Below are 19948 nucleotides of genomic sequence, written 5' to 3' on the forward strand. Positions count from 1 at the left end.
AGGGATTTCGTTTTCCTTCCGCACAGCGAATGAGGTCATACCACTAGCCGCCGGACAATCGGACTGTACTGTATCATGTACTAATGGAATGTGTTATCATTTTCTTCTCTCCCCTCCTCCTCCCCCCAATTTCTAGATGGTGCAAGCAATTCAAGTTCTAAGGTTTCATCTATTAGAGCTTGAAAAAGTAAGTACTAGCCCTACCAAACACACAGAAAAAAAAATACACACCCCTCAAACGACTGACGTTTTACATTTTCCACTCGAAGTTTACTCGTACAACCAACCAATCTTCGAACTTTCTGACATTTCCTTTTCTTCGTGAAAAGCATGAAAATAATAAATAACTAAAGCATCAAAACACACAGCTTCAATCAGCACGACCAATGAGGTGAAAAGGGTGCGACAGCAATGAAGGGGTTATTTTTTTCACTGGAAGAAAGATACACTTTTTTAAGACACTTTCTGGTCCCTATCCAACCCAGCTGTCCCGCACGCCCGTACCCATTGCGGGTGTTGATTTTTGATGTTTTATGTATATTTTTATTTCGCTGCCTTACTGGGGCCCGACACCAACGTACCCAAGAAGCGTGTACGGTACGGTGTGTACTACTGGCCGTGTTTCTAAGCGGTGATCTTCTCTTGTTGTTTACACACCCCTAAAATCACACCCCACAGTGCAGTGTCTCGATCGTGGACAATTGCCCCACTCAGGAGTGATGGCTGTGTTTCGCCCGATGATGCTGGGTATTTATCGATCGAGCGTCTAATGCGACGTTTCGTTTCATTTTTGTCAACTTGCGGAAAAAAAGGTTTTTTTCTTACTTTATCACACAGACAGTTCTCACAGGAGAGAGCGACTACTCGCCTCCCCCCGAGGCTGCTGGTGGTAATTTACAATTGTTGTAATACAAAAGACGTCAGAACAATATAGTACAATCAAAACGAACTAAGTTTGGATCGATTTGTTGAAGCTTCAGTATAAAAAAACAGGATACTAAATCATACGAAACAATACAACTTCTAATAGTACTTACTGTGTTGGGTTTTATGCCCGACCAATCCGGTGTCTTTCATCACCCATTGCACACCGCAATGCATTCCGTCGATCATCGTCAGCGTGCGTCATTAACAAAGTGTTGATAGTGTACAAACCCTACAATTAAACGAAAAAGCGAATTAAAACGTTAACTCTCCGATTATGACGGCAGAGGACGCAGCCCGCATATTACAGACACATTAACTTTTATTTAAAACAATTATCTTCATATTATCGGCGAAGCGTTTTTTCGCCCCTTCGTTCCATCTGTATCCCTCGAACGATACGAAACAAAACAAAAAAACAACCATTTCCCTATCAGTTTCTAATTATGAAATTAGAATTTGTATCTGTCCATCAAAAGGGCAGCAATAAATGTACACATACCGTCGTGTTTTTTAGCTTTCTTCCTTGCTCTTTGAATTCGTCCGTTCCCTTTCGCTGGACCCTTTCTTCGAGGCTCTTTACCAAAACCCTTCCTCCCCTTCGACACGCAAGCAATGCGCTAGCAATACGATCATCGGTTGTTGTCGTTTTTCTTTCACCTGTTCACCCTAGCCCGCGGGAAGGGTTTTCCACAACGCGCCTCGATGTGTGTGTGGCGGTGTATTTATTAGCATCAATTGGGACATTTGTGCACCGAGGCAGCAAGCAGTCGGTCCCCTGGATAGCCGGTCCCGTCAATTGTCCGTTGCCGAGAGCAGCAGCGAAAAAATGGAGCATTTGCCATGGAAAGACAGTTGCAGCGGGGATCCTCCACCAATAAAGCGAACGGAACACGAGCACACACACACACACACACACACATGAGGTAGATTCAGCGCGACCGATAAGCGGCTAGTAGGCTCTTAAAACATTACTATGCTGCACCGGGCAGCGTTGGTGGTGGGCAAGGGGACAAAAAGCACCGTTCTGAAAACGGGCGCGCTTTGGTGCGGCAGCTTGGCGTGCGTTCGACTTGAACGGCTTTTTTTTATTATCATTTCAATTCCTTCGCTTTTACCTCCCTCCGTAAAGCAACGCGAGCCGGTCGCACGGGGTCCTCCTTTCGAGGGGGCGCCGCCCGTTGGCCGGGATGGCATTTTGTGCGTGTGCGCGCGCGCACACACACACACACTCACACAGCCCTAAACTACCTCTGTTACGCAGCTAAAAGGAACCGAATTGAACCATAGAACGCACACCTTTTGCGCGGTCGGGGGAATCCCGCAGCACCCATTTATTGACCATTGGCCGGTGCGCGGTAAAACTGTTCTTCCGGAACGCAGCCCGCGCGGCCACACAGCGAAGAAATAGAAGTCAAAAACAAAAAAACGCCAGAACAACGAAACAGACCAGAGGGCAGCACCCATCGGAAGAGAAGGAGCAGCGGCAGGGCAACACCGCGCAGCCGGAGTGCGCACCGGAATAGAAAATTGGTGAAATGAAATTCTAGTCATGAAAATGTTAATTAATTTTACTGCAACAAATTCGTGCCACTAATCTGTTATACATTTCATTATCATTTTAATTACACCCCCGGATGGTGGGAGTTTGGAGTGGCCCCCGGGACGGTGCGCGGTGGTGTGCTGCGTTCTCGGTTTGATTCTTTTGTTTGCTCTAGTGAAGGGGTGTTGGTTTTTTGCTGTTGCTCCCTTTCTTTTTTTTTGGGGGGGGCTTGCCTTTCCTACCCAATTTGTAGCCGAGAGTTTTGGGGGAGAGCGATGGATGAGTCGTAAATTATTTTCTTCCTCATACTTTGTACACGAGAGCATCAAACCCCCGTTGTGTGGAAGGGCAGCGGAGAGATTTGTATGATCCGGCATGGGAGAACAAGCATTCCTTCCCGCCAGCCATGGAGCACACCACAATGTTGTTCGCAATGTTGTTGTTTTGGTGCTACATTAGAGCGAGCTTTTTTTAAGGTGGTCTCTGAACAGGAATAGGTGAGAATTTATCCCGTATAAACAATTACCAAGCAGCACAGACCACCAGGGAGCACAACCACGTTGGAAATGGTGTTGCTTGTTGGGAACACAACTAGCTTGACTACCGAAGGTATTCGCGTGTCAATCCCGACTGGAACGTTGAAGGTTTGTTACGACTTGCAAACGAATTTCTGAGAAGCAAACCTCATCGCTTTCAGGAGGGAGAGAGACAACAAATCGCCTCCATTTTCCATAAGTCATCATGGCGTCATTGCACCAAAGTCTGACGCTGGCGCCACTCCTTGTGCCGTCGCCGCCGGCTGCGACACTAATCAAATAATCCCTCGAATTGGGCAGTAGTGATAGCGGTGGTGACCCTTCAACCGCTTGTAGACGCTATTGACGCGTCTCCCCATTTGCTCCCCCCCTCTCCCGGTGCCGCTACAACACGATCATGTGTGTGTGTACATGTACATGTATGAAAATAAATATCAATAAACAGCACAAAAGTGAAGGGATTGGTGGCAGTTCTTTCCCTCCACTTATCAGTGCAAACTGATCAGCTGTTGGTGGATTTTGTCCCTTCACCCCCCCCCCCTCCCTCCATCCAACTGTACGTTATCCGGCAATTGAAAGCAGCCTTGTGTGACAAGCATCGTCGATTGCATCGTCGGATCGTGATCGGATTGAGCCTCGATGATTGATTGCAATAATAATATTAGTAGCAAAACCAGCGGCCCTATGTGCGTATGTGTGTGTGTGTGTGTATTGTGGGGAGGCAAAGCCACCTCCTCCTTTCCTCACCAACGCTCACAAATGACACTTTGATGTACCGACGCAATTTGTTGAACCGGTACCGTAGTCGCTCGATCGCTGATTGCGCTCTCGAGTCCCTCGACTCAACATTGAAAGGTTGGAGGTGTCGCTCTCGGCTGTGTGTTGATACACCACCGCACAGTTGGGGATGAAAAATCATCTTTCAATTGTTTCTGTGTGCGATAGAATACGTGTGTGTGTTTTCCTTCCTTTTCGTTTAGCTCCCACACAAAACCACAAGGCTTTCAACGATGACGGCTACTCCATGCTGGAGTCTCCTTTTTTCTGATTAGATTCGCGCGTGTGCGCTTGGTCGATGGGATGGTGCGGTTGTCTACTAATGTTAAAAATATGTAGTTCCATTATATTTTTTTGTTGCTGCTGCTGCTGCTGCTACGGTCCACCCCTGTGCCACGGGTCCATCGGGTATGCTTTTTTATCTCCACGGCATGGTTCTCCATGGCATGCTGATATGAGGATGAGGTTTCGTTGAAATTGGTCCGGACCATTGGCGTTGGCTTGCTGCAGCATCGCCCGAGCACGGTAAAAGGACATCAAGGAAGGGATCAATAAAATCCTCCGATTTATGACCAACACGAGCAGCCACTCAGCTCCATACACGCACATATATGGGGGGGGGAGGCTTTTGCTGTGAGTGGCCGGAATCGTGTATTATCACTTCCCGCGCCAGCGGCAGCGACGGCGCGGGGGCGCACGGGAATGTCATAAAAAATACGAATATATGACGCAGAGCTAAGGAACCTTTTCCCCTTGCCGGTGTGTGCGTGTGTGTTTGTGTGCTTGTGTGAGAAAAAGGTTTTAGTTTAGACACTTTTGCAGCCAGGACACCATCGCACAGCTTCCTTCTTCGCGAGCCCCACGATGCATAAGTTTTTGCGCACGCAGTAATTTGTGAGCTCGTTTCCAGATGTTTTTCTGTAGCCCCGTTTTCCCCTCCCCTGCTGCCGGTGCGAATTATCGCAGGGACAATTAATTGGGCGCACAAATTGGACCCGCTCACCGTACCGAACGGGCGGGCAGGCAGGATGGTAGGTTGAGGCACGAATTTTAAAGAAAGCAACGGTGAAAGAAGGACCTTTTAGTGCTGTGCGTGCACACTACTTCGCGCGAGGTGAGATGCACCACCTCCGCCCGTGGAGCTTAATTTTAACATCCCGCTCGCTCCGCTACCCGTTGATTACATGCAATCAGGATCGGGGGTGGCTGCTGCCAATGCTGGAACCGTTTTAATGTGTGTACGAATGATTTGCGAACAACGGTTTCACGGTGGTTCTCATCCGTTTTTTTTTTGTTTGGCTCTTGTATTGCGCTTTTTAATCAACCTTAATAAAGCGTTCGCCCCGAAGCCTGGAACCGGCGTTTCGTACGTCGAATCAGATGGTTTATGTGTCTGCGCTGCTTGAGCTCACTTCGCATTTGAAACTCAGGCAGCAGTAGCGACACCCAATGCAACCCTCCCCCTTCCAGCCAGCCATTCAAATGGGGTGTTGGGGGGGGGGGGGTGTTGGTGGACATAAAATATGGATTCGATTCGGAGGTTTTTGAAATTCGAGCCGCGGGGCGAATATTGAAACGATCCGGTAATGGGGTTTTTGTCCTCACCGCGGTGCCACTGCGCAGGGCAGCAGGGGTTTGGGCGGTGGCCGATGACCTGGCGCGTAGATGAGCGCGGATGGGGGGGATGTAGCCGAAACCACAGCGCCGGCACAGCGGAGACAGCACACCGGGCTGTCTTCTCGCTGTGGGCTTTTCGATCTGTGGAACAGACGTTCTTCTCAAGAGGGGGGAAAAAGCAAAAAACAAAACAGAATCTTCTGTTTCGGCGGCGAAGAATATCGAATGTACATTTGAATATACTTCCAAAAGGCAACATTCAAGCACACACACACACACACCCACACACACACACACACACACACACAACTCAGGCCAAACGCGTTGAGGTAGAAAAAGCAACCTCGCGACACAATAAAGGATAAACGATATCAGGGAAGGGAATATGGCATATAAATATTGGCGGAGACACGAAGCTCAAAGGGGGGGAGACTGAGAGGCAGAGAGCAGAGGCACAACAGGCCAAACCGAATGATGAAAAAAAAAGAGTCACACATACACGAGAGGCTCCCCATGAAAACACAAAATAAATAAATAAAGAACACAATGAAACACTACACGAATTCGTTCGAATGGGGAGGGGGGGGGGGCTGATTTTTCGGTGGACGACGTTTGCGTTCCTCTTATTTTTTGTACGAAAGGGGGGACCACTGCGCTGCGGTACACCTCAACCGCCTCTCAACCCCTGCAAACCTCCTACAGCTAAGCCCAGTGTGTGCCGTCAATCGCAGGCGGCCCAAACAAAATGGGCAAGAATAATTTATTTCATTTCGAGTTCGATCGTACACCCTCCCACCCCCCCCCCCCCTCCGTCTTTCCGTTTTGCTCTTACACCTCTCCCCATGAGGCACCACCACCAAAGAGCAGCTCGTTAGTTCTTGCGTGGTTTTCTAACGTTTTTGGGAAAACAGGTTTACCTGTATATCAGCGGATTTTTTCTTTCGCTCTCTGTCTCTCTCTCTCCCTCTTGCTTTGTTTTCATTCGGTTGTATCTTTCCGTCCGGAACCGTCCGTTCGGTTTCGTCGAAGGACGACCTGCGGGATCCACGGCCGATGGCAGACGAGACAGAGCGCTTCAACGCTCATGCTCCGTGCGAATCAACATCGGCAGCAACAACCTCCACCCAGGTATGGAAGAGGAAACCCTTCCGATGTGAACGTGCAGCACCCACCTCACACAGTCGACGTCGTCATCGTGGTCGTCGTCACACACATTTTGGAAATGAGCTAACGCTAGAGCATCTAGTGTGCTTTGGTTTATGTTCAATGGACGGTTCCATATCTGTCACCGGCAGATAAATTTCCGCCCCAAACACTTCCACCCCCCTGCCCAGGAGCCAATTTGCACCGAAAAACGGAAAGGGCCACCCAAAAGCCCAAGCGTCGTTGTTGTCTATGTTTATGGCAAAACAAAACCAAACCAAACCAAAGCAAAAAAACCGATCCCAAAAAAGCACTTGACAGCTTCTACGCGATTGCACAGGTTTTTGAAAGGGTTTTTTTTATGGCTTTGTGCGAGAAGATGACATTGTGTTTTGTTTTTGTGTCATTTTTCGTTGGAAACCCTTCTGTTTGGAAACATAGACGCACAAGGATATCGCATAAAAAACGTGATGACTGTTTATGAGGTACAGGCGTCGTCCTCGTTTGAAGTACCCTTCGTTTTTTTTTTCTTATTTTGTTTAGTGGCTGATGCCCGAATAAACTGTGCGCACCTGATAACATTTATCGTTGAAGTTTATTTGATTCACCTGTGCTCCCCAGCAGGTGGAGGAGGTTTCATAATTTGTCGACCAACTCTTACCTTTGCGGAGGGAGACTAGAAAATAAGCATGGGTAGCGCCATCCCGTAGCAAATTCAGCACGGCACAGTTCGCTGCTTAAATGCCGTTTGCTTCCCTCAAAATGGTGGCTGAAGGCCCATTACCTCTCGTGGTCCAATCGGCCATCGCTGTGCGTCTCGAGCTATGCTAATCGTTCGGTACGGTTTGGAGAATGTGGCACGAGAGAATTTTGCACACTGCGGCCACCATGTGCTTCGTGGCTTCTTTTCCCTCGAAAAAAGGTGTTCTTGGAGCAACCGAAACACTAGAAGTGTGTCCGTGTGCTGGTTTCGTGTGGGGATTGCGCTCAACTTCTAACTGACTTTTATCCACGTTATCCACCTGAACGCAAACACACATCAACACGCACATACACACAGACACTCACAACCATTTGGTTGAAGATAGTTTGGGAAGGATTTGGCAAAGGAATCGCGTTTTGCGTTTCACATTTACGGGAAAGAACTGAAGAATAACCGGATTGATTCCCGTGCCCAAGGCCCTAAACGTTAACGCCAAACACACACACAGAGTCGACGGTTCCTGGGACTTATTCGGAAGGTGATTAAACTTCCCCCCCCCCCCAACAAGCAATCCCCCAAACCCTACGGGAGCAAGGAAACCCTTTCAGTCCGGGCTGAACTGCTCAGAACGACGGTGTGGAATGTTTATCGAAAAATACTTTGAAACGCGCTCAAAACTCATTGACTCCTGCCCTTCGAAACGCTTGTTATGTCTGATCGCGGCAATGCTCACTCCTCGTCCCCGCAAGGAAGGATTTTCGTGCGGTGGAAGGATTTTTTCACCTTTCGTGGTGTTCCCCCCCCTTCTTTTTTTTTGTTCGATTGTGTGTCTTGCTTTAATTTCCTCCCATCGTTGCCTTCATCATTCGGGGTTGCATATTTTTAAACCCAAGACCCCCGGTTTGATGATGAGTGTTGTGCTGTGCGTTTTGGGGCTTCGCAACATTCCAAGCGACGATGGATGGTGGGGGTTTAGGTCACGGAAGATCCAAATCCATTACGAACGAAGCGATCAAGCGTGTGTGTTGATCATTCTGGTTCTGGAGTCTGATCGGCTCGTCGCAATTTAAACGATTCTAAAATATGCAGCACCAAGTGGTGTGTTTTTTTGTTTTCGACCGCTTTTCCGTGCTATAGGTTCAGTTCCGTATACCTCCGTAATCGGTAGAGAAAACGTATTGCCTGAAATTCGCTGAATGAAATGCTTTACTTTATCGTTTTGTTTTCTTCTCATATTTGTACTGTAACACTGTTTCGCTATCAACACTATCAACACTTTGCTAAAGCTGACTACGCGCGCGTCACCGAGATCGATCGAACGAGCGGTGGCAAATGGTAAGAACCGGATGACAAATCAAACGGACGATGACAAACACTCAACACGCGTAAAACAAAACAAACAAACAAACAAACAAAAACTCTCCCCTTTCCCAGAAACACCTTACCCTGCTGGCAAGTGAGAAACTTGTCGAATGTTTTGGAAATTCTAAATGCTTACCCCTCCGAGCGATCGCTCTGAGCTTGCTCGATTTTATTTTTAATTCCCCGATCGGGAACGATCGCTGGCAGGATGACAAACAATTACGAACGCAAAAACGGTGAGCAAGCGTTGTGCACCAGTGTGTGCGTATTTTTGTTCGTTCGCACACAATTCCTTTGCTTCCTTTTTGCAGCATTAAAAGATTGCAGATTGTGTAAAGATCAATCGACAAAAACAGTGGATCTCGCTTTCGAATGCATTCTGGTGCCTTTGCCAGCAGCGGCCAGCGGGTCGACTTTTGGGAAAAATTAACTTCAATTATCGCGATCCACATTGTCACCTTGCTGGTGGTGGAATTTAGATTGCACCAAACCACACACAAACCAATTTAAGGTGCAACGGTGCAATGACAAATGTGTTTGTAACGAATGCACAACTCATATGCACATAACCCTCGGACGGAACTGTTCGTTATGCTTGTGTCCATGGTGTCCATTAAATCTTGAAAAGGATCTACCATGCTCATAATGCATAAGATTCCAGCGTGCATCAAACACACGCGACGACTGTTTTAATCTGTTATGTTCATTGACCGTTGTTGCGAAATGTGTAAAAGTCGCCGTCAGTGATCAAACCCTTCACTTTAATGGAATGGAAGAAAGGCAGAAAACGATCACCAATACCAATCGGTTGTGTGTTCGTTCTTCTTCTGCCCATAGCTTAACCGAAAGCATGATGCGATATCGATTGCATTGGTCTTTATGCTGCCAGTCAAATGCGATTTTGATCCTTTACTGCAACAATGCTTTATTATAAATTATGACTCCATGCAGTCCGAAAGAGAGGCAAAAAAGGGTGAGTTCGCCTTTGTTGTCGATTTCTCGTTCACACACACACACATTCGACGGTTCGGGGCATTGTGTTTTACTCTGATCCCTGATGAAAAGTGTGATGGATACGAAAAGCGAGCAATAATTCACAATTCTTTCCACTGTGTTAAACACGGCCGGTCCAACCAACAAAAAACCCACCCGTGATATGAAATACTGAAGCTTCGAGATAACAAATACCAAACAGACAAACAAACGCGAAAAAAACCTTTATAAAAAAACAAAACCACCTATTCAAAAATGACGTTTGCACGGTGTGCGATAAATAAATTTTACACCAATCGAACACGATTGAGCAATAGATCCGAATGAAAACGCATACCGACAAACAAGAACAAAAACCAAACCAACAAACAAACAAAAAAACCTTCCAAAAGAATGACAAAAATGTAGCCAATATTTTATTGCTGGTCGACTGATAAATATCCCATGCAGCATTGAAACATGAAACAAAGCCATCAAACCATGGCAAATGTTGTGTCGATGGTGGTACTGGTGGCTGCTGGTGATGGTGGTGATGGCGGTGCATTTGGTACGCAAAATGCTGCGGCGCTCTGCCTCACCCAACCGGCCAACCCCGCCCAACCCATCGACACGTGCACTTGAACGATTGTTGTGCATTTGGTGCATTGTTGCACTGCACTGCTAAACTGAGTTGTAAAAAAAAAACAAAAAAAGGGAAATTTAAAATTCAAAAAACAACAAAACAAAAAACAAAACATTATTAAAATAACAAAACTACAATGGAAGATCATAGCGTCCTAGAAACACGGGTAGCACACGCACACAACCGGCCCCGAATTGGATGAAGGCAAGAGAAGAAAAGAGAAGGGAAGAAACTGAAGGGCGAGTGCGAATGCCTCGACTGGAAAAAGCAAAGCAAATCACAGTGTGAAAAAAAAGAAGCAAACAGCAAAAGCAATAATCGCGACTTGCAGATACTTCTTTTTTTTGCCAACTTCTGAACTGCTTTTTTGTGACACCACCTTTCCCTTTCTCTGCTTTCTCTGTTGTTTCAGGTGCATGAACTGTGTGATAATTTTTGCCATCGATATATATCGTGTTTAAAGGGTAAAATGCCAATAGATTTAGTGATTGACGAACGGGACACCACCAAACCACCAGAATTAGGCGGTGCCAATGGCGAGGGTAGAAGTAATGCAGATTCAACATCGCATACTGATGGAGCTAGCACACCAGACGTTGTGAGTACCCCCTTCGCGGGAGCACATGGTCCTATATTGGCGAGCTACAATGCGGTGGTGCACCCATGTTCGTAGTACGACTATGACCTTCTTGCAAAAACGAAGCGGGTGCTCACAATGCCCTGGGATAATGGCCAGAACTTCACTTGATCGCGCTGAAGAACTTTGATAAGACATTTAAAACAGAAAAAAAACACATACACACACACCCATACAGATACAGATTTGAGTAACAAGAAAAGGAACAAAAACAAAGAGAAAGAGTTTAAGAAATGAAAACAAAAGGAAAAAAAACAAAATACTACCAACAAATAACTACAAAACGCTAAAACGCTAGAACGCAACAAATGAAAGGAGGAAAAACAAACCCGAAAAAAAACCAATGCAAACAAACAAAACCCCACTATGCAAAATAGAGAACCCTGCTCCCCCCACCTCTTTATGTTTAGAGAAACAAGCCCCTTGAAACAATGCAATTCAAATGAAACAACAACAACAACAAAACGTAAACAGAAAGCTTCGAAATTATGAACTTAAAAAGGTTACAGCCAAAAGCCACCACAAAACTTATATGCATACCATACAGTTATGAACCAATTTTTTTTTTAAATCGATAATTGTTTTAACATTTTTTAAACTGCCCAAAACCCAAAACTGCCACCATTAAGACACGAGCCGACGAGCAACATTGATTGCTTTAACACACATTTCCGGCTGCAAACTAGAATACCAAGCATACCAAAAAAAAATTATTAAACAAAACCAGCTGAACAAGAAATCACAGCATCGCTAGCAGAAAGGCGAGTCAAAGGCAGAGTATTACAGTATAGGAGCAGAGAGGGGAATAAAACCAGACACAAACACACTCTTGCTTGCCAGTGCTGGACCTGCTACTTATTTCGCATTGATGATTGCATTTATGAGTTCTCCCTCGAGCTCTTTACATGTATTTTTTTTTTCTTTAAACACTCCAGCTTTTCCCTTGTCGGAAAGCCCGCGCAACCTTGGCGGATCATGCCGGATCGCCAATGGTGGAGAATGCACAATTGAGTTGCAAAACGGCTGACCGGCTGGTACTGGGCAGGTTACGTTACGCAAATTGAGCATGTGCATTCATCTCTAGCTGGCTGGCGGGCTGGCTGGCTGGTGGACTGGCTGCCTTTTGGCGGGGCAGCTGGCATGCACAATGCGAATGAAATGAGATGATTAATGAAGCGTTTGCATCAACCGTACAGAAGCTTCGGAATTGCATTCCGAGGGGAGACATTATATTAAAATTAAAAGCTCTTCCAGCACCGCACCAGCCGTGGTGGAAGGGTTGGTAGGCGGCTGATGCGCAAAGCCCTGCCCTGCTGCATACACCACATCCAAATGCTTTTGTGTGTGTGTGTGTTTTTTCCTCTCCCGCCTGCGATTCGTTCTGCAAGCGCGGAGTGAATTTGCATTCGAGATCTTGTTGCATTTCGCGTGCTTTTCGTACATGATTTTTTTTATTCATCTTCCTCATCTTCATGTTTTGCTACGGTTTCTTTGCCGAACGCTGTGTAGTACACACCGCTTGGGCAGCTAGCACCGTACGTAAAGTCCGTTTGATCAGCTCGCTCACGTAGGTGAGCGACACGATATAGCGTGCGTTTATTATGGGGCCTGTGCGCATGGAGTCGAATTATGGTATGGAAGAAAAGGGGGGGAAAAATGCAAGCAAGCAAGCTAGTGTTCCCAGAGTAGCAAAGAAGCGTAGCATAGCCAGCCAAGACAGGATGACCGATGATGGCAGTTTGCGAATGCGGCGGGCACCGTAGCAGCGCGACCGCGCAGGAAGGATCAGGCTTGGGAGAAGGATTTTAACATGCGCAAATGTTTCGGTGCCCGATTAATAAAGCGTCCTTCGCGGGCGACGGGCATGCGAGCATGCAAACTAGAAGCACAGGACATGTGTTTTTCTGCGGGTTTTGCGGAGGATGCAAAGTACAAGAAGAAGAGGAAAACATGCAATCCTGCCAAGAACGGCTGAGGGAAGCTAAAATAAATGATTGTTTTTGCACCTTTCCTCCGGTACGAGGGAAGGTTTGCTTTTTTGTGTTGTGTACTGCCACTCCACGCACTTGCATGGATGCAGAGCACAAAGGCATGTAAATCGATGCATAAAGCAATCGTACACGCACTAAGTAGCACACGGCACGCAGGCACAGATCCGCCTTTCCAACGGTAGCATGAGCGCACCGATCTTAGGGCGACAGCAAACAGCGCAGACCGGAAATGAGGCAGAAGATAATCGCAAGAAGTCAAGAAAGTCAGACAACGCAGTTCATACAAAAGTCAAACAGCCAGGCAGCGAAGCGACAGGAAGCGATAACCAAGCGTTCTACGCCCCACAACTCCCTTCTTTGATTGTGAAAATTGTAAATAGTATTTCCGCGCGCATAACGCATAGAACTAGGGCAGAGGAGTGAAGCAGTACAGTAGTAACAGCAGTGGTAGCAGCCGCCCCGGCAGCAGCGGTACACAGCAATGGCGGCAACCTCGGCACACAAGAGAGTCAGCCATACAAGTTCAGGCAGTTAGCAGTGGCAGAGCACCCCGGGGTGGTGCTGGCAGGAGAAGGGTAGAACTTGGTAGCGAAATGAATGCAGTGAAGAGGAGAGTGAAGCAAACACAAAACCTAGCTAAACGAAAATCAGTCTAATGCAATTGCTGATGAAACAGAAATACGTAATTAGTAAGTAAGCAAACTAGTGAAGAACGCAGGGCAGGGTTGCAGAATTGCTCGAATTTCGAGCACAACAAAATTTAACCTATTATTAATCTCCTCATGCGTATACGTAAAAAAACAAACTAAAACAAATACAACATACTACAACACTAAAAGAACGAAAAAGAAAAAGAAAGAGAGAGAGAGAGAGCGAAAAAGTATAGCAAACAAAAAAAAAAGTTTAAAACAAAACAGTCGGAGGCAAACCGGAGGGTATTAAAACTGCAAGCGTTACAACTCTAGTGTAAACCACAGCAAAGCGTTTTTTGGAACTAGCGGAGAACTAAACTAAACATGCAAAAGGCTTAACAACGATGCAAACATATGCTAAATCTGTTTTGCGAAAACTAAACGTTTAGAATGAAACAAAATGAAAAAAAACAACAAAAGAAAAAACAAAACAATAGCGAATGCGAACAGCAGCGAAACCAGGCAAACAAAACAAACAAACCAAAAAAGTACTACCAGCGAACGAACGAGATTAGTTTTGTAGCACTTCGTTTTTGCAAGAGGCCCATATAGCTCGCCAATAGTAACTATATTTTACACATTGACGTAACAATTTGGCAAAAAAAATATGTCGTACCCCTTTCCCCTTTTCATCCACTCCCTTTCCGCCCACCGCCCATCTTGTCGAACCATTATTACTGACTAATGCTACTATTTACCTTCAATTTTTTAATAATCCAGCAAAACAAAAAACACTCACCCTCACTTCTACTTTTATAGTGATTTATAGTGTTTTTTTCTTCTACTTCTTCTTCTTCCTCTAACCACTTGTGCACAAGCGTCCTGCCCAACGCCGGGCAGCGCCAGTGTGTGTTAGCAAATTGTTTTCTAATATTTTACCCCTATCATCACCCACAGCAGCGCACGGTGGGCAGCGATTTGTTCTAAATAGTTAGCCAAACCAACAATAACCCTCCGCCACCACTCACGTATTGGAGGGAACCACTCCCCCCCCTACCCCTCCTTCTCTCCCCTTTCACACACGCTCTCACACACATACACACACGTCGAGCATTGCATATTGTTGCAGTTGTTTGCTGCCAGCAGCATGTTTAATCAATCGTTTACTTTCCAGCCATTCTCGTTTTCTTTATTTTATTTAGCGCACTGTTGTTTTTACAGTGTTTCTATGGCACTTGCCTGTAATGGAACTGAAGCCCGTCCCTTTTTCTTCCCGGTTGTTTCGCCCTCCCCATTTACCCAGCAACCTAACAATAATCGTAAATTCTAACGACTCCTCTCCCGAGCGCCTGTAACAAACGTCCGGGGACGACGTCCTTTGCCATTGCCAAATTGTTACGCAATACTAATTTATCTTTTTAGATGTAGCATTTTATGTTTTTCCTTTTCCCATATTGTTATTTTCTGTTTAATGTGCATGCCCTTTTTTTATACCTGACAAATGGAATTTATTAGATTTGTGATATTTGATTTAACGATTCGTGCTCAATTTTGTCGCCAATTTGGTCGTGAGCAGCGCCTTCATGGGGCGCTGGTGACGATGAAGCATCAATTAGATGCACCCGTTAACTGTACTGCTTGACTGCACAAGTTATCTGATTTTAAACCTTTGAACAAACTGCTCGAATAATGTCCTTATCTTGATGGATAAGGTCAAACCTCATTTGAAAAAAAAAACATACACACACGCAATCTCTTCACTCTCTTAACCATTCTTTAAGGAAAAACCATGCTAAATGGTTTCATTTTATCTCGATCACCAATGCATCTTGTGTGGGTTAACAAAAAAGGGCTCTTTTGTACTTTCATCATCCTTTTCCCCCGCATACATGTTGTCGAATGAGGTTTCGCTTTCGGATGTGCCCGTCGGGGCAGTGTGCAGTAGCTGCTGCTTTGTTTTCTCTACCTTTAACCAACAACCATCAACCATCAACACGAATGAACAAACGAATTGTATGGGACCCCGTGCCGGAACGAAGTGTTAAGAGTTTTGGGTACTTTTCGTACTTATCGGTGCTCGCGTAAGCCTCTCAAATTAGCCACTTCCACAGGTTTGAGATTATAGCTCTCCGAAGCTCCCCTCTCTCCCCTGCCCGTGCAGGGGGTTGGAGGGGACGGATTTTCGCTTCCCTTCGCTCACCCACAGACGCTTCCACGTGCGAGCTGTACACCTTGCAAACGCGTGGTGGTTTAGGCTAGCGCTTGCGTATGGAGAAAAAAAAACGTATTGTAATCTCAAGCTAACTACCCTCTCGGCTTTTCTTTTGCGTGTACAAATACGAAACAGACGCACACAGCCACACACACACACACACTAAGCTGCTTAGAACAGAAAGCAAAACGAATTACTTCCTTAATTAGCAAAATTATCGCACAGCAGCAGCAGGGAGGGGCGCGTACTAAAATACGTAAACGCAATGTACGACTGACTTTGACTTTTCTCGTTCTTTAAGTGTTAGTAGAACAAACAGCGCGCGGGAAGAGAAAGTGGAAAGAGCAAAGTTAGGCTAATCTAAACATTATCTAGCGGTAAGTTGACCGAGATGCAGTTTGCAGTGGCATTAGTAAGGCGGGCGGACGGATAGGCAGCACAGCCAGGGACAAAGGAATCTTAGTGGCAATTGACTCTTAAGAATATAACGAAAAGATAGAGATAGAGAGAAAGAGAGCGAGAGAGGGAGAGAGAGAGAGAAAATAAGGGAAGTTTAATTCAACCGAATTTTATCCAAGTTTAGGTTGGTTAAACACACCTAGCGTCTCCCAGGAAAGTCAGGCTTCTACGCTCTACGTACGTAAGTTTAGTAAAGTGAGCAAGTATAAGGTCACAGGCGTGAATGAAATGTGCAAGTGAAACAAGAAAAATCAAAATCGAAAAAAATATTGCAACAACAAAATGGAGTCGATACAAATTAAAATACCCATTTAAGCAATGAATAATACACACAAACACCCACACAACTAAGTGGTGGTCAAATGAGTATACGATTTTAATGCATAACAGCTACAAAAGAAGAAAAAACGAAGCGACACAAGTGCGCCGATATAAAGCTAACTAATTCGAGTATTAAGCTTTATGTATCTGTTTTTTCTGGTTTGTTTTTTTTTAATTATTACACGTTTACTTATTACCGAACGGTAGAGTATTTTAACCGCAAGGGGCCTAGGGAATACGCAAACACAAATTATAATGGCCGATAAGTATGATAAGCGCGTAATGTGTAAGTGCAAGAAAATTACCAGAATAGTTGAAAAAGGGGGGGTAGGGAAAATAGCAGTGCAAGCAGGGGTCGTCAACGTAGGAACGTGGCACGATTTTATTTCCAGCCAATTCGCCACTCAAATGAAAATGCATAACCGCATTCATCTTCATTCAAACCCCGTAACTCGAAGCATTATTGGTTTGCAACAGGAAGATAAGTACAGAATGAACAAACAAACGCGGGTGCACAAGTCAGGGAAGCGCAACATTTCCGTTTTAATTTTGCCCACGGAGCAGAGCAAATCCGTTCGGTTGGACCGATTCATTTCGATTGCATTTAAAGCAACGGCTACGAACGACGACGGGTGGGAGAGGGCCTGCGTATGAAGAGGGGATGCAATGGAATCCCAAGAGATACGGAACAATATACCAACAAATGAAAAACACGAACATACATACGTATACCAAGAGCAACACATGATTGCGTGATGAATGAAATTGTAAATGTATACCTAATTAAAGTATTTTCATAACAACACAACTCCAGCGGCAGCAAACAGAGGGCAACTACTAACTGTGCACACCGTGGCAGTAAGAGGGTGGCTTTATTTGCGTTGCTGTTGTTTTTAGGCAAGATTAGAATAGTGCAAGGATTGTGCGTGTGGGCGATGTGTGCGAGGGAATGATTTGATGAACGCCGGTGCGCGTTTGCAATAAAGGCTCCCACCACATCCTTCGCCCTGGAGCGACCAACAGACCACTGATTGGACGAATGCACTGTCTTACCTCACTACCGTGTCCTATGTGGAGCTGTAGGTGAGGTCGGAAGGGCAGGGAACTGGAAGTCCTTACTGCAACAGCCAAGCGATAGAACACCCAAATCATTCCCGCACACTGCCTGCGCTTTCTTATGCAACAAAAAATGGGGGTAACGGTATAAAGCAACAACGAGGAGGAAGACGAAGAAATACTAACACACCCACAATACAAAACGTATACGATGATGCTTTCATGCAATGATGAAACGCGTAACCAACCAATCAAACAAAACAAACAAAACGAAGCAAAAGCGTGTAAAACTATTGATCATATAATTTTTGCATCGAATACTAACCACACATTAAGGAGCATAAGGGGGGAAAAAAACGAAAATGGCGCGGCCCAGTTTTTGCCTCGGCCTCGGTTGTCTCCCTCGCCGCTGCCGCCACCGCCGCTGCGCGCGCGCGCATTCTAATCAGCTCAGTTAGCAATACCTTGTAAGTATGTAATATAAATGCGATGAAAACAAAACAAAAAACTATGAAAGTATGAAACCGCGCCGTGTAACCCGGGACACGCGCACTAACCGAGGAAGAATGCAGCATTTTAATGCCAGTAGTATAATGCAAATGAATGCAAAAAACAAAATGACTATATACGTACATAGATGTAGTGGCAAAATTGCTAAGAAACTAACAGATGTAAGGAAGGAATCCGTTTCCCCCCCCTCCCCCCTCCCTCCCCATTTCTCCTCTTTTCTCCTCCTCCCTTAGAAGCAGCTCACTGTCTGTCTGTTCACTACCCCTTCCCGTCCGTACCGGAAGCTCCGAGAATCTTTTCCCAATTTCCTAATCTTCTCCTTTTTGAAACTACAGCTTCCCTCTTTGCACACCAACAACGGTTATCATCCCTTTAAGTAACAACTTTCTAGAATCTCGTGTTCGCTCGCTATCGAAAAAAAAACACATTTACAAAACGAAATCTTTTTTCTAAAAAAATACGTTCGTTTATAGACGTTGCGTTGAACTCTTTCTCGTTCACTTTTATTTAGTGCGTTAAAAAATTAGCTCTAATTCTTTCATCCTTTATTCTAATGCCAACTCAGTGTTGTACACAATTACCTACTCACACACACACACGCATGGGTATACGAGAGTATGTTGTTTTGCATGCAAGACGCATAAGAGAAGAAGAAGAGAAAATTTAGGACGAGTTATCACAGTACAGTATTGTTGCCATTGTTAGGGAACAAACCAAGAAAGGCATTGCTTACTTACCACCCTGAACGTGGGAGATAAGGTCCCCTTTCCAATTTAGCAACGTAACAAACATGGCATGGTGATTACGCATGAACAAGGATACTTAAAACAATACGGCAAAGCATATACGTAAGCGAAAGTTTATCATGTTGCATGGTGACGCAAAACAAAAATACGTAAACCTATGTATAGCGCGTGTTCACGAATGGTGAATACCACTATTTGTACAGGCTCAGTGGCAGATTCTAGCAAATGTTATGTTGTTTCATTTCTATCGTGTAATGCTAATTTTATACCAACTTTGGATTTTTTATTAGAACCATCTGTTTTGTTTGCTTTTTTTTTACAAAAATGTGTTTCTTTTTTTTTAATAAAATTTGTAACGAAAGATCTCCCTTGAGGTGAGTGTGAGCAAAACGAGAGAGAGAGAGAGAGAAAGAGAGGAAAATAAAAACGAAACAAACACCCATACCTTTGAACTGAGTGTGGAAACAATAAATAAAGCGTACACGAAAGGTATCACACATACACACAGCAAACCAGCACCTCACGCTGATATCGGATTGAAACGTCCGAGTCACAAAGCAAAGGCCATACTTTTGGTGCGAACATGGGAAGAAAAGAAGAAGAAGAAGAAGAAAAACTAGGCAAATAATTACGTGACTCACCACGGATAAATCTATTGCTTCCTTTTTTTTTTTTTGAATAAGAGTACGCTCGAGAGCAGGAACAAAACTCCACCAGGAACTACTCGCAAAAAAGCAGTGCTGGCACGGAAAGGAAACGAAATGAGGAAACAAATCCTAACCATAATTTTGTAAATATACCTTACTATACGTAAAATGCTCGAGCTTCGATTGCATTCAGAAGAAACATTACAAAAAAAAAGGGAAAATAAAAGGGTGGAAAATTCAAAACGCATTACGCATAACCAACTCATCCAGCAAACAAGGAAAACAAACTGTAAGAAACTCCCGAACTACCAGTGGGAATAGCATAATCCACGTAATGTACAAGCTGTTGCTTCCTTCCTTTCTCGTTACAAAACACACACACACACACACACACACACACACACACACACACACTTCCCTTCACACCCCAACGCAGATGAACAGCTTACCATACACACAGACCGTTACTGTCCCTTTTGTTTTCCACTTTCACCCGCCGCGGGGTGAGTGCAAGAAA

General features: G+C 45.1%; 1 protein-coding gene across 7 annotated transcripts in view; it reads left to right on the top strand.

Annotated features, from left to right (window-relative positions):
- The window catches only part of LOC121600951 (homeobox protein homothorax), a 192328-nt gene that overhangs the window by 62464 nt on the left and 109916 nt on the right, over positions 1–19948 (top strand). For all 7 annotated transcript variants that reach the window (XM_041929764.1, XM_041929752.1, XM_041929742.1 and 4 more), the window contains exons 6-7: positions 137–187; positions 10633–10818. In XM_041929764.1, coding sequence (XP_041785698.1) covers positions 137–187; positions 10633–10818 — 237 coding nt within the window. The remainder of the gene's footprint in view (positions 1–136; positions 188–10632; positions 10819–19948) is intronic.

This window comes from Anopheles merus, chromosome 2R (assembly GCF_017562075.2).
Source record: "Anopheles merus strain MAF chromosome 2R, AmerM5.1, whole genome shotgun sequence".
In the NCBI taxonomy this organism is placed as follows: domain Eukaryota; kingdom Metazoa; phylum Arthropoda; class Insecta; order Diptera; family Culicidae; genus Anopheles; species Anopheles merus.